Raw genomic sequence first — 12583 nt, 5'->3', positions numbered from 1 at the left:
GATGCCCCTTACCTATTTAGCCCAGCCCCCATCCCACAACCCCTCCAGGAACCCCCTGTTTGTTCTCCACATTCAAGAGTCTCTTAATGTTTTGTCCCTCTCCCTGTTTTTATATTATTTTTGCTTCCCTTCCCTTGTGTTCATCTGTTCTGTGTCTTAAAGTCCTCCTATGAGTGAAGTCATATGATATTTGTCTTTCTCTGACTAATTTTGCTTAGCATGATACCCTCCAGTTCCATCCACGTAGTTGCAAGTGGCAAGATTTCATTCTTTTTGATTGCCGAGTAATACTCCATTGTATATATATCCCACATCTTCTTTATCCATTTCATCCATCGATGGACATTTGGGTTCTTTCCATACTTTGGCTATTGTCGATAGTGCTTCTGTAAACATTGGGGTGCATGTGCCCCTTCGAAACAGAGCACCTGCTTGTATCCCTTGGATAAATGCCTAGTAGTACAATTGCTGGGTCATAGGGTAGTTCTATTTTTAATTTTTTGAGGAAGCTCCATACTGTTTTCCAGAGAGGCTGCACCAGTTTGCATTCCCATACAATCGATTTTAAATGAAGAAGTCTTAGGGGACAAGAATTTAAGATAAAGTTATCTGTATCCCTTTATCTCAGGTTCCCTTTCCTTTTCCCTGATGGCAGACTCTGTACCAACCAGCCAGGGTTCATTTTTCAGTGTGTTGACATTTCCCATGTTCCTGGATATCTGCACTCACTGCCGGACAGGACTGGAGGGGTGAAGAGGGCATCAGGTCACTGCGCTTATTTTGCTGTCCGGCTGTATCTTTTATTTATTATTTATTTATTTTGAGAGAAAGAGAGAGAGAGAGAGAGACAGCATACGCAAGGAAGGGGCAGGGAGAGAGGGAGAGATTGAGAATCTCAAGCAGGCTCCGCGCTGCCAGCACAGAGCCCGATGCAGGGCTCCAACTCATGGAACTGTGAGATCGTGACCTGAGCCAAAACCAAGAGTCGGTCACTTAACCTACTGAGCCACCCAGGCGCCCCTCTCCCCCTGATTCTTGACCCATTTTGCACTTGGAGTATTATAGAAATAGAGAATAAGTAGGAAGAGGAACACAGGATCAAAACGGCACATGTCTGTCCATGTGCATTTTTGCGGACAGAGTCCACAGGCTTCCTGGGGGGCTATTTCTTCTTCCTCTTTTGTGTCCCTGGAAGGGGTGCTCATTCTGGCTGTCGGCATATGGGTCCCTCCCTTCCTGGCAGCCCCTCAATTCCCAGTCCTATAAGGGGTTGGCAGGGGTCCCCTCTGGAGAGGCAGACGCACCTCAAGCAGCAGCAGCCCCGGGAGCCTCCCCGTCAGGCTCTGGCTCAGATGCAGCTGTCACCTGCAGGATGGTCTCTCCCTGCAGGCCTGAGGCACATGTCCGGGTCGGAGCTGACCGAGCTGCTGGACCAGGTGGAGGGCGCCATCCGGGACTTCTCAGAGGAGCTGGTGCAACAGCTGGCCCGCCGGGACGAGCTGGAGTTTGAAAAGGAAGTGAAGAACTCCTTCATCACGGTGCTGATTGAGGTTCAGAACAAGCAGAAGGAGCAGCGGGAGCTGATGAAGAAGAGGCGGAAAGAGAAAGGCCTGAGTCTGCAGAGCAGCCGGATAGAGAAGGGAAACCAGATGCCTCTCAAGGTACGCGGACCCCCAGGGGGAGGACCCGGTGTGTCCGGGCCCCAGATCCTCGCCGTGTCAGGTCCCAGTACCGACCCTGCGCAGGACCCGTAAGCAGCGACTGTGAGCAGGACCCCTGGCAGACAGTGGGGCTGTCAAGAGGGAGAAGACACCCCTGTCTCCTTTACTCCCCCAGAGGATCCCGGTCCAGCTGAGGGAGGCGGGACGCAGACATCGGAAAATACTTGCGTATGGCATGTGTTCCCTTAGGCAAGACCTTAGAAAGAGGGGTGACCGGTGCTTAGTATTGATGGGCATTGTGCCCTGGGACTCAGGGTCAGAATCCCTGCTATTCGTCCTGACTTACCTCTTTAGGATGTCAGTAGGGGTGTTTCAGGATTGAAAATTATGACTCCTTACTGTCATATTAACAGGATTCTCCAGACCTGTGGTTCTTGATGAAGGAAGCACACGAGAAATCATCCAAGATTTTTCAAAATACCTTGGCCTAGGCTCTATCCCAGACCCACTGAATTGGTCCTAGGCTTGTGCCTTTTGGGAAAAGCTTCCCAGTGAAGGACAGTAGCTTTACATCCGCCCTTCCCAGCGGCTGGACATTTTGTTTTCCTCCTTAAGACGCTTGCGTCATCATCCGCCCCAGGTGTCCCGTCCTGCTTCATTCTTCCCTTTGCACGTGGAGGGGGAAGTGAGGAAGCGAGGGGAGCGCAGGGGGGCCTGTTGCCCTGAGGGACAAAGATGAGAGTCTCTGAGACTCTACTGTTGGTTCTTGCAAAGCTCAGGCTTAAATTTTGGCCTGTCCCTTAGCCTTGGTGTTATCTGGGACACGGTGGTAGTGGGTGGGTCTGGGTAGTTGAGGGAGGGCACCGAGGTCCCTGGAGGCGAGGACTGCGGAGCAGGAAGCCTTTGTTCTTGAGCCCCCCTCCTCTTCACAGCGCTTCAGCATGGAAGGCATCTCCAACATTCTGCAGAGTGGCATCCGCCAGACCTTTGGCTCCTCAGGAACGGACAAGCAGGTACAAGCAATTCCCTTGCTCCCAGCTTTCCTCCTGGACTCTTGCAACTTGGTGATTCCCTGGGATTATCCTGGGACTTGGGCAAGGGGCGGGGGGGGGGGGGGGGGGGGGGATGCGGGGGTGGGGTTCTTCACATTTTCTTCCTTTCTTAAGGAGGAACGGCCAGTGTCTTTTAAAAGGGGAACCATTTTTGAGCTGTTGCCAGGCCCTCAGGTACAAAGACGGGTTCGTCCTGGTCCCTGCCCTCGCGAGGGGTGTAATCTGATGGAAAGGGCACGTGCATACCCAGACGAGATTGAGATGGTAGAATAAGAGCACGTAACTGCTTGTGTGTCTGTTAGACACATTCGTAGCTGAATCCTCAGGGTTGGAATTCTAGCGCTGCGGCGTGGGAAGAGATTTTAGGAATATCTAACTCACGCGCCTCACTTTGCAGCCGTGAGAGCTAAGGCCCAGAGACGTTAGGTATTCTCCCAAGGCCACACCGCTAGGCGCAGAACCAAGACCAAAATACAGGTCTGGAGCTCTTCTCACTCAGTCCCCCAGACTCCCCCACAACCTTCAGGGGTCTCTCTGGTGCTGCCTTCTCCAACATCCCACCGGCCCAAGGTGATCTTGTTGTAGAAGCACCTCGTATCCAGCAGAGGGAGCAAACCCGACATCCAAGACCAAGGGCGGGGTTGAGGTTCTCTCCCCTGTCATTTTTGACAAAAGGGAGACTGTTCGTTTTCAAATTGCTCTGCGAAGGATGAGAAAACATAACCCCCCCCTCTAAAATGTTCTCCGCGCTCAGCCTCTGCTCACCAGGATTCCTAAATGACCCAAAGCTTCTAGCGTCAGAAGAATGTATTAGATGGAATAGAAGGCTAATATGGTAAAGTCTTACTTCCAGAGACCGCCCCCAACGATGGGGACAGGGTCCTGACGCAGGGTTGTGCACAGTGTCATGGGTGTTGCCGAGAGTGTCCGATTCGGTGGAGCGCGTTTGTTAGAGAAGAGCGCGATCCCCGTGAGAATTGCCGACTCCTCTTCCCAGCAGAGGGACCATACTTGGGTCTCAAGCCCTGCGTGCCATGTTTGTCTTGTAGTACCTGAACACCGTCATCCCTTATGAGAAGAAAGCCTTGCCTCCGTCAGTGGAAGATCTCCAGATGCTGACAAACAGTGAGTTCCTCTCGTCCTCAGTGAGATGGGCTGCTCGTTTCCGCCCTCCCTTCCCTGTGAGCATCACCCCTGGTGCCTCAGGCCTGTGGTTTCCCTGAGAACAGCAGCCTCAGATGGGTCAGAATGTGCCCCATATCGCTGTGTCACTTCCCCCTACACGGGGGCAAAACTAAAATACTCTGCAGTTGGTACCCAGAGCTGTCTTCTTTGTTTAACTTTCTTTTAACGTTTATTTCCTTGTGTGTGTGTGTGTGTGTGAGAGAGAGAGAGAGAGAGAGAGAGAGAGAGAATGAGCAGGGGAGGGACAGAGAAAGAGGGAGACACAGAATCCGAAGCAGGCTCCAGGCTCTGAGCTGGCAGCACAGAGCCCAACGCGGGGCTCGAACCCATGAACCGTGAGATCATGACCTGAGCCAAGTGGGATGCTCAACCGACTGAGCCATCCAGGCACCCCTAATTTTTTTTAAGGTTTATTTTATCTTTGAGAGAGAAACAGAGCACAAGTTGGGGAGAGCCGGCGAGGGAGACACAGAATCCGAAGCGGGTTCCAGGCTCTGAACACAGAGTCAGTGCTGGGCTTGAACCCACAAACTGTGAGATCATAACTTGAACCGCAGTCGAGATCATGACCTCAGCCAAAGTCGGACACTTAACCGACTGAGCCACCCAGGCACCCCTGGAGTGGTCTTGTTTTTCCTCTGCTTCCTCGTAAAGGGCAGAGACTTGCCAGGAAAGAATGAGCTGGTGAAAGAGGTTGGGGGCTGGGTGAGGGCAGTGCTGGTGCGCAGGGACCTTCTGGGGCTCACCCAGCTGTGCTCAAAGCCTTGCATTCTCTGCCTTTCCTGTTCTCTTGTGAGCAACTTGAGGTTACTTTGTCCTACTTTGTGGCCCCGAAGAGGGGAGCTTGGTCTATGGGATTGGCTTCGTTTTTAAATTATTACTGTTAAAACAATTTTTTTTAATGTTTATTTATTTTTGAGAGAAAGAGAGAGAGAGACACAGAGAGAGGGGGAGGGGGAGAGAGAGAGAGAGAGGGGGAGAGAGAGAGAGAGGGAGACACAGAATCCGAAGCAGGCTCCAGGCGCTGAGCTGTCAGCACGGAGCCAACACAGGGCTGGAACTCAGGAACCACGAGGTCATGACCTGAGCCAGAGTCAGACTCTAAACCGACTGCGCCACCCAGGCGCCCCAGGACTGGCTGCATTTTTAAGGAGAAGCAAGGTTTCTTGGGTGGCGGGGTGGGTGAGCCTGACTAGAAAGAACAGTTTTTCCTTCCAGGAAATGACTGCCTCCTCTCCTTTGCTTTGACACTATTTTCAAATATTAATAAACATTCTGAGCTGCGGGAGAGACCAACGTGTGATAAAGAGCCTTCCGTAGGCAAAATCTCCTTACATACACCAGACACTGCAACCCCCGAAGGGCTGGGGGCACACGGTGTTAGCCATCAGTGTCAGCCTGATGCTTTTCGAAAGAGAAAAGTCCGGGGCTGAGATGGGGTGTCAGGCTCGGTGAATCACAAGAATGTCTATCTCCCTGGCAACCGTGCACGGCACTGAGTGACATACTAACCAGGCCGCCCAGCCCAGCGTCACCCTGCTTCAGAGGCAATGGCCCAGCATCATCGGGCCAGACCGGTGCAGGGCTATTTGATACCCCAGGGGAGGGGAAGAGAAGTTTCTCCTGTTCAGATGAGGAAGGAAGATCCCCGCTGGGCCCCCTGGGGCTACAAAAGGTGACCCAACACTTTCATGTTTATCAATTGGGCGAACTGAAGCAGGCAGTTCTGGTGAACGGAAACCCTGCCCACACCCATGGATCCGGCGTCCTTGAGAATTTGGAATTTTAAATTCAAAGTACATTGGCTTCCTCTTCCCTCATCTTAAACTCCTTTATTTGCATAAATATGCACTAAGATTTTTTTTTAAAGGGAGCTGACAGAAATGAACTGACATTTATAAGTTGTTTGTGTTTTCACAAGCAGTAAGCACTTGGAAAATAATTTGGACAAATTACACAGGTTGATGTATGTAAAGTACTCTATCATATTTTTTTTTTAAAGGAAGAGCTATAAATTTATTACAGATACCCATTCAGGAATTCAGTGTGAAATTTTTTCATTTTAATTAAGAAACAGTGGGTTTTATTTACATGTTTCAAGTTTGCTTGAAAAATTTTAATTGGAGTGTTTCCATCATTTAGAACAGTTCGGAAACACAGGAAAGTGAACAAAAGAAAATAAATAATTCATTGTCCCCTCTACTGTGGGTACTATTTTGGTGTTTTCAGCCATAATATTTTATGTCTTCTCCATATAGTTGGGATGATACTGGCTATAAAATTTTGTATCATGATTTTAGTTCTATCAGTTAACATTTGGTTAACGTTCTTTTTATGGCTCTCTCTCCCATCATGTGGGTCCACCACATCCCAATATTTTATTCCTTTTAAAAGAAAAAAACTGCCATCTTTCCTGAATGTGAATTCCGCTGCAGGTTATAAAAGCTCCATTTTTTTTTTTGTTTTTTTTTTGTGGCAAATCCTCATATGGATTGTGAACATCTCCTCTTTCCTCCTGAACCCAAAGACACAGGCCTAAGACCAGCTCTTGGGGACCGGATGACGCATATACATTTCAGATTTGGGCAATGAACTCAGACACATACTGGCTGAGCACAACAATTTCATTTGTAAAGCTGTCTTCTTGGTGCAGCATTGAGTCTGCCCGTATTCGGTTGTAAGGTACCTCCAGCCGGTCCGGTTGACACGGATACATGCCTAAAACTACGGAAGAAATAAAAGAAAGGAACACCTGGAGAGCCCTCAGGTTCAGGCTCTTTCTTTTCTCCGGCCGGACCTGGCCACTGACTCACACCCCCGCTCCCGATTTTTGAAATCCAAGTTTCGTGACCCTGCCTCCACGGCATAGATACACTATGGTTTATTTAAAGAATCTGTTGATGAAGAATCTGGTTGGTGGGCTCCCTGCTCCCCTCATTCCATGATATTATAAACAAAGTCCAGCAACGTTCTTGAAGGATTTGCTCCAAAGCTGACTTCCACAGGATGAATTATGAATATAGAAAGTTTTACCTAGTGCAATGACAGAAAATACTATTGTAAAAAATCTCTAAAAAGCTTTTATTTGTTCATAACTTCCCTATTGTGTGCCTTATACTTGTGAAAATCGTGAAGTGTCTCGATGAGAACTTTAAGAGCTCCCTGAGGGTCCATAATTCCTTTGCATTTCCACAAATTCTAGCACTGTACCGGGCATGAAATAGAAAATAAGTATTTGTAAAAGTAAGTTCATTTGTTGTTAATAAATTGGAATAATAATTTATTATTATCGTAATTAGGGAAATTTTTCTAATATCTGTTTACACGGATAGAACGTGTTTAAAGAATTTTATTGGTGATTCGATAATGGGGATGACTGTTATTCTTGACATTAGATTGCATCTGAAGGTGGGTTCTTTTTTAATTGCTTTATGTTTATGCTTATTAAAGATATATACTTAGGAAATAATGTGGAGATGATAGATGGGGAAAAAAACCCACATATAAGGTAAAAGAAAATAAAATCACTGACAGGCCACTCTGACTCTTTGGATGTATTCTCTCCTCTGTCAGTATGTTGAGTGCTGATTCTTGACAGAAGCTTCTAGGCTTTTGCTCAATACTCAATGAATGTCTGGTTTCCTTGAATCATTTCTCACTTGGGGTTGTTGGACTGTCTGGCCGCAGAAGTGAGCTTCATGCCCTGATGGCATCTCGACTCATCTCTCTCTCTCTCTCCTTCCCCAGTTCTCTTTGCCATGAAGGAGGATAATGAGAAGGTGCCCACTTTGCTAACGGACTACATTTTAAAAGGTAAGTGCTGTCCCCAGGCCTCCTAGAGCAGGGCCTTCCCAGGTCCCCTCCCCCAGGCCTCCCACTGAAGGCCTGGAGTCCTCTCTGCAGCCTTCCCAGAGTGACCCCTCCTGCCCAGACCTCACAGGGCCAGGGGCCACCGGTGGATGATTGTGAGGCCCTGGCAGGGACAGGATTTTGTCTTTGCATGTTGCCAGGAGGCCGGAGAAGGAGATGCCTTTGCCTTGGAGTCACCAGGGCGACTCAACATTAGGGCAGCCAAACCATCATAAGACTGAAAGTTCTGTGGAGTTCGGGCTGTTTCTTTGGGAAAAACAGAGCTGGGGGTACCTTTACTAGGTTTCAGCTGTTTGAAGTCACGATTAGCTACATCCTTTCCTAACTTTTGTTTTATCTTTTATTAAGGAAGCTTTTAACACATATAAGAGTGACTGGTATAATGAACTCTCATGTTTTCAACATCCTGTTTCAGTAATTGTTGACTCATGGCTAATCTTTTTTCATTTATACCCCTACCCAGCTTCTCCTCTCCATATTATTTCGAAGCAAATCCTAATCATCATTTTTTAAATCTATAAATATTTCAGTGTACATTTCTAAAACATAAGGACTCTTAAAATTTTTTTTTATGTTTATTCTTGAGAGAGAGAGAGCGAGAGCGCGTGTGCTTGTGCGTGAGTGGGGGAGGGGCAGAGAGAGGGAGACAGAGAATCTGAAGCAGGCTCCAGGCTCTGAGCTGCCAGCATAGAAACCAACTCGGGGCTCGAACTCACAAACTGTAAGATCATGACCTGAGCCAAAGTTGGACACTCAACTGACTGAGCCACATGGGTGCCCCTAAAACATAAGGACTCTTAAAAAACATGACCACAAGGGGTTCCTGGGTGGTTTAGTTGGTTGAGTATCTGACTCTTGATTTCGGCTTAGGTCATGATCTCATGGTTTGTGGATCAAGCCCCACGTCAGGCTCTATGCTGACAGAATCCCTGCTAGGGATTCCCTCTGTCTCCCTCTCTCTCTGCCCCTCCCCTGTGTGTGTTCTCTTTTTCTCTCTCAAAATAAAATAAACTTAAAAAAACCATAACCACAATATTGTGATCATAACTAGAAAAATACAAACTGTCTTAAAATCATTGACTACCCACTTAGTGCTCAGATTTCCCTGTAATATTTTTGTTCAGTCTGTTTGAATCAGGACCTAATGAGAGTCCATACACTGCCATTGGATAATATGTGTCTTAAGTCTCTCTTAATACATATAGATTCCTCTTTCTTTCCTCTTGTTCCTTGAAGTTTATTTCTTGGAGAAACCACATGATTTGCCCCCTACAATTTCCTCGTTTTGGCTTCTGCTAGTTAGTTGTGTCCCCATGGTTTAATTTAATAAATTATTTTTTGTTTTTAATAATTTTAAAATATTTTAATAATCACTTCTTTCATTTTTTGTATTTCCTGTTCAACTGGTAGAGCTAGAGGCTTGATCAGACTCAGTTTCAAAAAAATTTTAAAGTTTATTTATTTATTTTGAAAGAGAGAGAGAGAGAGTATTCACATATGCTCTTGAGCCAGCGGGGGAGGGGCAGAGAGGGAAGGAGAGACAGAATCCCAAGCAGGCTCCATGCTGTCAGGACAGAGCCTGATGTGGGGCTTGATCTCACGACCATGAGATCAACAATCAAGAGTTGGATGCTTAGCGGACTTAACCCTGGCACCCCTCATATTTTTTGATAACTGATACAGTATCAGTGGTTGTCAACTTCTGTTAAGAGACACATATTCTCTGGTTGTCTTTCCTTTTGTGATGTTAATACCTGTATTAGTTTGCTCAGGCTGCTAAAACAAAATACTTAGCTTAAACAATAGAAATTTATTATCTCTCAGTTTTAGAGGCTAGAAGTCCACGGTCAGAGTGCCAGCAAATCCAGTTGCTAGCAAGGGCTCTCTTCTTGGCTTGTTGACAGCCACCTTCTCGCCATGTCCTCACGTGGCCTCTCTTCTGTGGGTGTGAAGAGAGAGTGTGCTGGAGCTCTCTGGTGTCTCTTATAAGGACACTAATCCTATCGGATCAGAGCCCCATCTGATGACTTATTTAACCCCATTTCCTTAGAGGCTCCATCTCCAAATACAGCTGCACTGAGGGTTAAGTCTTCGACATGTGATTATTTGGAGAAACCCGAACATTCAGGCCGTAACGGTGTCCACTGATGGTCATCATTGTCCAGATTCTTGACTTCATTAGGCTTTGCTCCATATGCACACACGGTGTTGGGTATAGTTTCCATAGGCTTCTGGATCTCAGTTAAGAACCTCTGAGTTATATTGTTTCCATAAGGATCAGAAAGATTAGTCTTAAGTTTCTGCAGGAGGACTTCAGGCTAAACCTTGGGAAGAACTTCTAACTCTTAAAGGCTTTAAAAGCAAATTTCTCAAAGGAGGTTTGTAGAAATGGGTTCTGTAAGTCTGGGAGCCTGAGGGCTAGACCCGTTTCCCCACCGTGATCCACAGAAATGTCAGTGAATTCATAAAACTAGTTAACATTTACTGAGCACTTTCTGTTTGCTTCTGAACAACCCTGTGGGGTGGGCAGAGGCACAGTCTATTGTACATATCAGGAAGGAAGCACAGATAGGTGAAGAGATTTCCCTGAGGTCGGAGAATTAGCAAAGGCCGCATGCGGGGTTTGAACCCAGGCAGACGAGCACCGGAGACTTAAATCATTACACCAAAGGAATACCTACCACGGTCTCTTCTTCTGGAAGGAAGACACGTGATCGCAGTTATTCCCAGGTTCCTAAGGGGCAGTTCGGTGCTCAGGACATGAGTGCCTTTTGGCCAGGACCACCCTGTGCTGGGAGGTCCTGACCCACGCTATGCTTTGACCTCTTTCCTCTCCCCTTCTCTTTTCAGTGCTCTGTCCCACCTAACCTTGCCCATGGGGGCAGCCTTGCTGCGGAGGTCACTGAGCAAGAGACATTCCATCACAGGGACTGCATGACACTACGTAACCTCCGACGTGTATTTAAACGTGTATAGCTTAACCCGGATTAAACATGAGCAAGCGCGCGGGGTCCTTTGCTGTTGGTTTCTAGTCCTAGTGACCATTGGATGCATGACCGAGGGGCAGGGCTGCTGAGACGCGTCTCCGCCCACGTTGCCTCCAACGTGGAGAGGGAAGCGCTCTCACTGCTCACTTATGTAGTCTGGCTCCAGCCCTCGAAAACAGCTTACATTCTAAGACTAATTTTGAAATAAACCTTCATTTAATTAATATTCTTCATGCGCTTTGGAGTGTGGTGTTTCAAACCTGGAGAGAAGGCTGTGTAGCTGCCTTCACGTTGATGTCCCGTGGCCTATGGCAGACCACTGGTGTTGAGGGCGCGCCCTGCTGTGGGCTGTGGTGGGGGCTGCACATGGTGCAGTCAGAAGGGGGAGGCCATCCACAGAATCCCAAGGTCTTACCGCTCGGCAGCTTTAAAGGGAACTGTGCAGTGTGTTCTAGGAACTACTGGCTGGAGGGTGTCAGACTAGTGGGGTGATGGTGAAATTAGCAGATAGGAAGTGAGCCTCGAGGAGGCGCCAGGGCCTCCCCCTGAGATGGCCACATTGGCCACTTGCCAGCCCCTCCACCGGGACCTGGAGGCTGGGGGTGGGGAGTTAGAGGGAATCGGCTGTGCTGAGCAATCCCAGTTTGGGGAATCGAGGCTCCTTCCTGAACGCCCCCAGTGACCCCTGGGAACAGTATCCTATGGCCGTGCATGCCTTCCCCTGCCCTCCCTGCAGCCCTAGGGGTCCAGCACCTCTGACCCTTACGTGCTGTCTCCACTGTCGCTGGCAGGCACCTTCTGGCCTTGGTTGACCAGCAGGTGAGTGCTGTCCTCAGACCTGGATGGTGGCTTGATTTCACTGCAGCCAGAACATCCTTGGCTTCCACCTTCAGGCTTGAATGATAGTAGCCCTGTGAATGGGAATTCACAGCCCTGTCTTAAAAACAAAAAGCACTTGCCACGCCCCTGCCGCTGACCTTATCACCCATGACTTTGTCTCACATCGTAGCACCCCTCCCTGGTAAGTAGGCAATGGTGTGACCCAGATTTTCTGGATGAGGAGACCAGCAAGCAGAGATGTTCAGAAGTGGTAGCTCAGACTGCCACCTTCCATTTCGCTCTTAGTATAGTGTTGGCTTTAACGGGACAGACTAAACAGAAAGCCATATTTTATGGCGCTGGCAACTCCACAGAAGCCCGTGGGTCGACGTGGGTGACAGTGGAAGGCATCCTTGGTGCCTTGCCTCTTACTTCTTGGGGCTCTGCTTTTCTGGGAGTATGGCCGAGCAGTAGCCATCTTACCACAGGCGGAGGGGGGGACCTACCCCTCCAGGGAAGCTGCAGGTCTGACTCAGGCATCTAGCTAGAGCAGAACGTCCACCTAGGCAGAGCCCTGGCGTCTGTAGGAAGACAGAGGCAACCTCAAGTACCCACACAAATCCTTAGGGGCCATATGATGTTAAGTATCAGTGCGCTGACAAAAAGGGATGACTTCAGTTCCGCATTCACTGGCACTATGGTTAAGGATGCAAAGGGTCCCCGGTGGTGTGAGGTCATTTGCCAGCTCTGGGGTTTTTCACCTGCCTCAGCAAAGGGGAAGCAGCGAATCCCCAGAGCTTTCCTTCCTGCCTTGGATTTGTCAGATCTGGGTCAGCCACTCCTCCCCACCGCCCCCCCCCCACCCCCCAACCTCATGTATCCTGCCAGCAGGTGTCTGAGGCAGCAGAGACAAGCTAATCAAAGCTGCTGGCAGTTAAAAATAAATCTCAAGTGTCAGGGACAAACTCGAGCTAGCAGAGGTGAGCAGGGGAAGGTGGGGACCATGGTT

General features: G+C 48.5%; 1 protein-coding gene across 2 annotated transcripts in view; it reads left to right on the top strand.

Moving 5' to 3' along the window:
- The window catches only part of FEZ1 (fasciculation and elongation protein zeta 1), a 43757-nt gene extending 32778 nt beyond the window's left edge, over positions 1 to 10979 (top strand). For both annotated transcript variants that reach the window (XM_023239273.2, XM_003992536.6), the window contains exons 6-10: positions 1390 to 1661; positions 2594 to 2674; positions 3763 to 3838; positions 7646 to 7711; positions 10619 to 10979. In XM_023239273.2, the coding sequence (XP_023095041.1) occupies positions 1390 to 1661; positions 2594 to 2674; positions 3763 to 3838; positions 7646 to 7711; positions 10619 to 10635 (512 nt within the window). In that variant the 3' untranslated portion in view covers positions 10636 to 10979. The remainder of the gene's footprint in view (positions 1 to 1389; positions 1662 to 2593; positions 2675 to 3762; positions 3839 to 7645; positions 7712 to 10618) is intronic.
- Positions 10980 to 12583: the final 1604 nt, after the last annotated feature.

This window comes from Felis catus, chromosome D1, assembly GCF_018350175.1.
Source record: "Felis catus isolate Fca126 chromosome D1, F.catus_Fca126_mat1.0, whole genome shotgun sequence".
NCBI classification, from domain to species: Eukaryota; Metazoa; Chordata; class Mammalia; order Carnivora; family Felidae; genus Felis; species Felis catus.
This window is presented reverse-complemented; position numbering and strand designations above follow the sequence as displayed.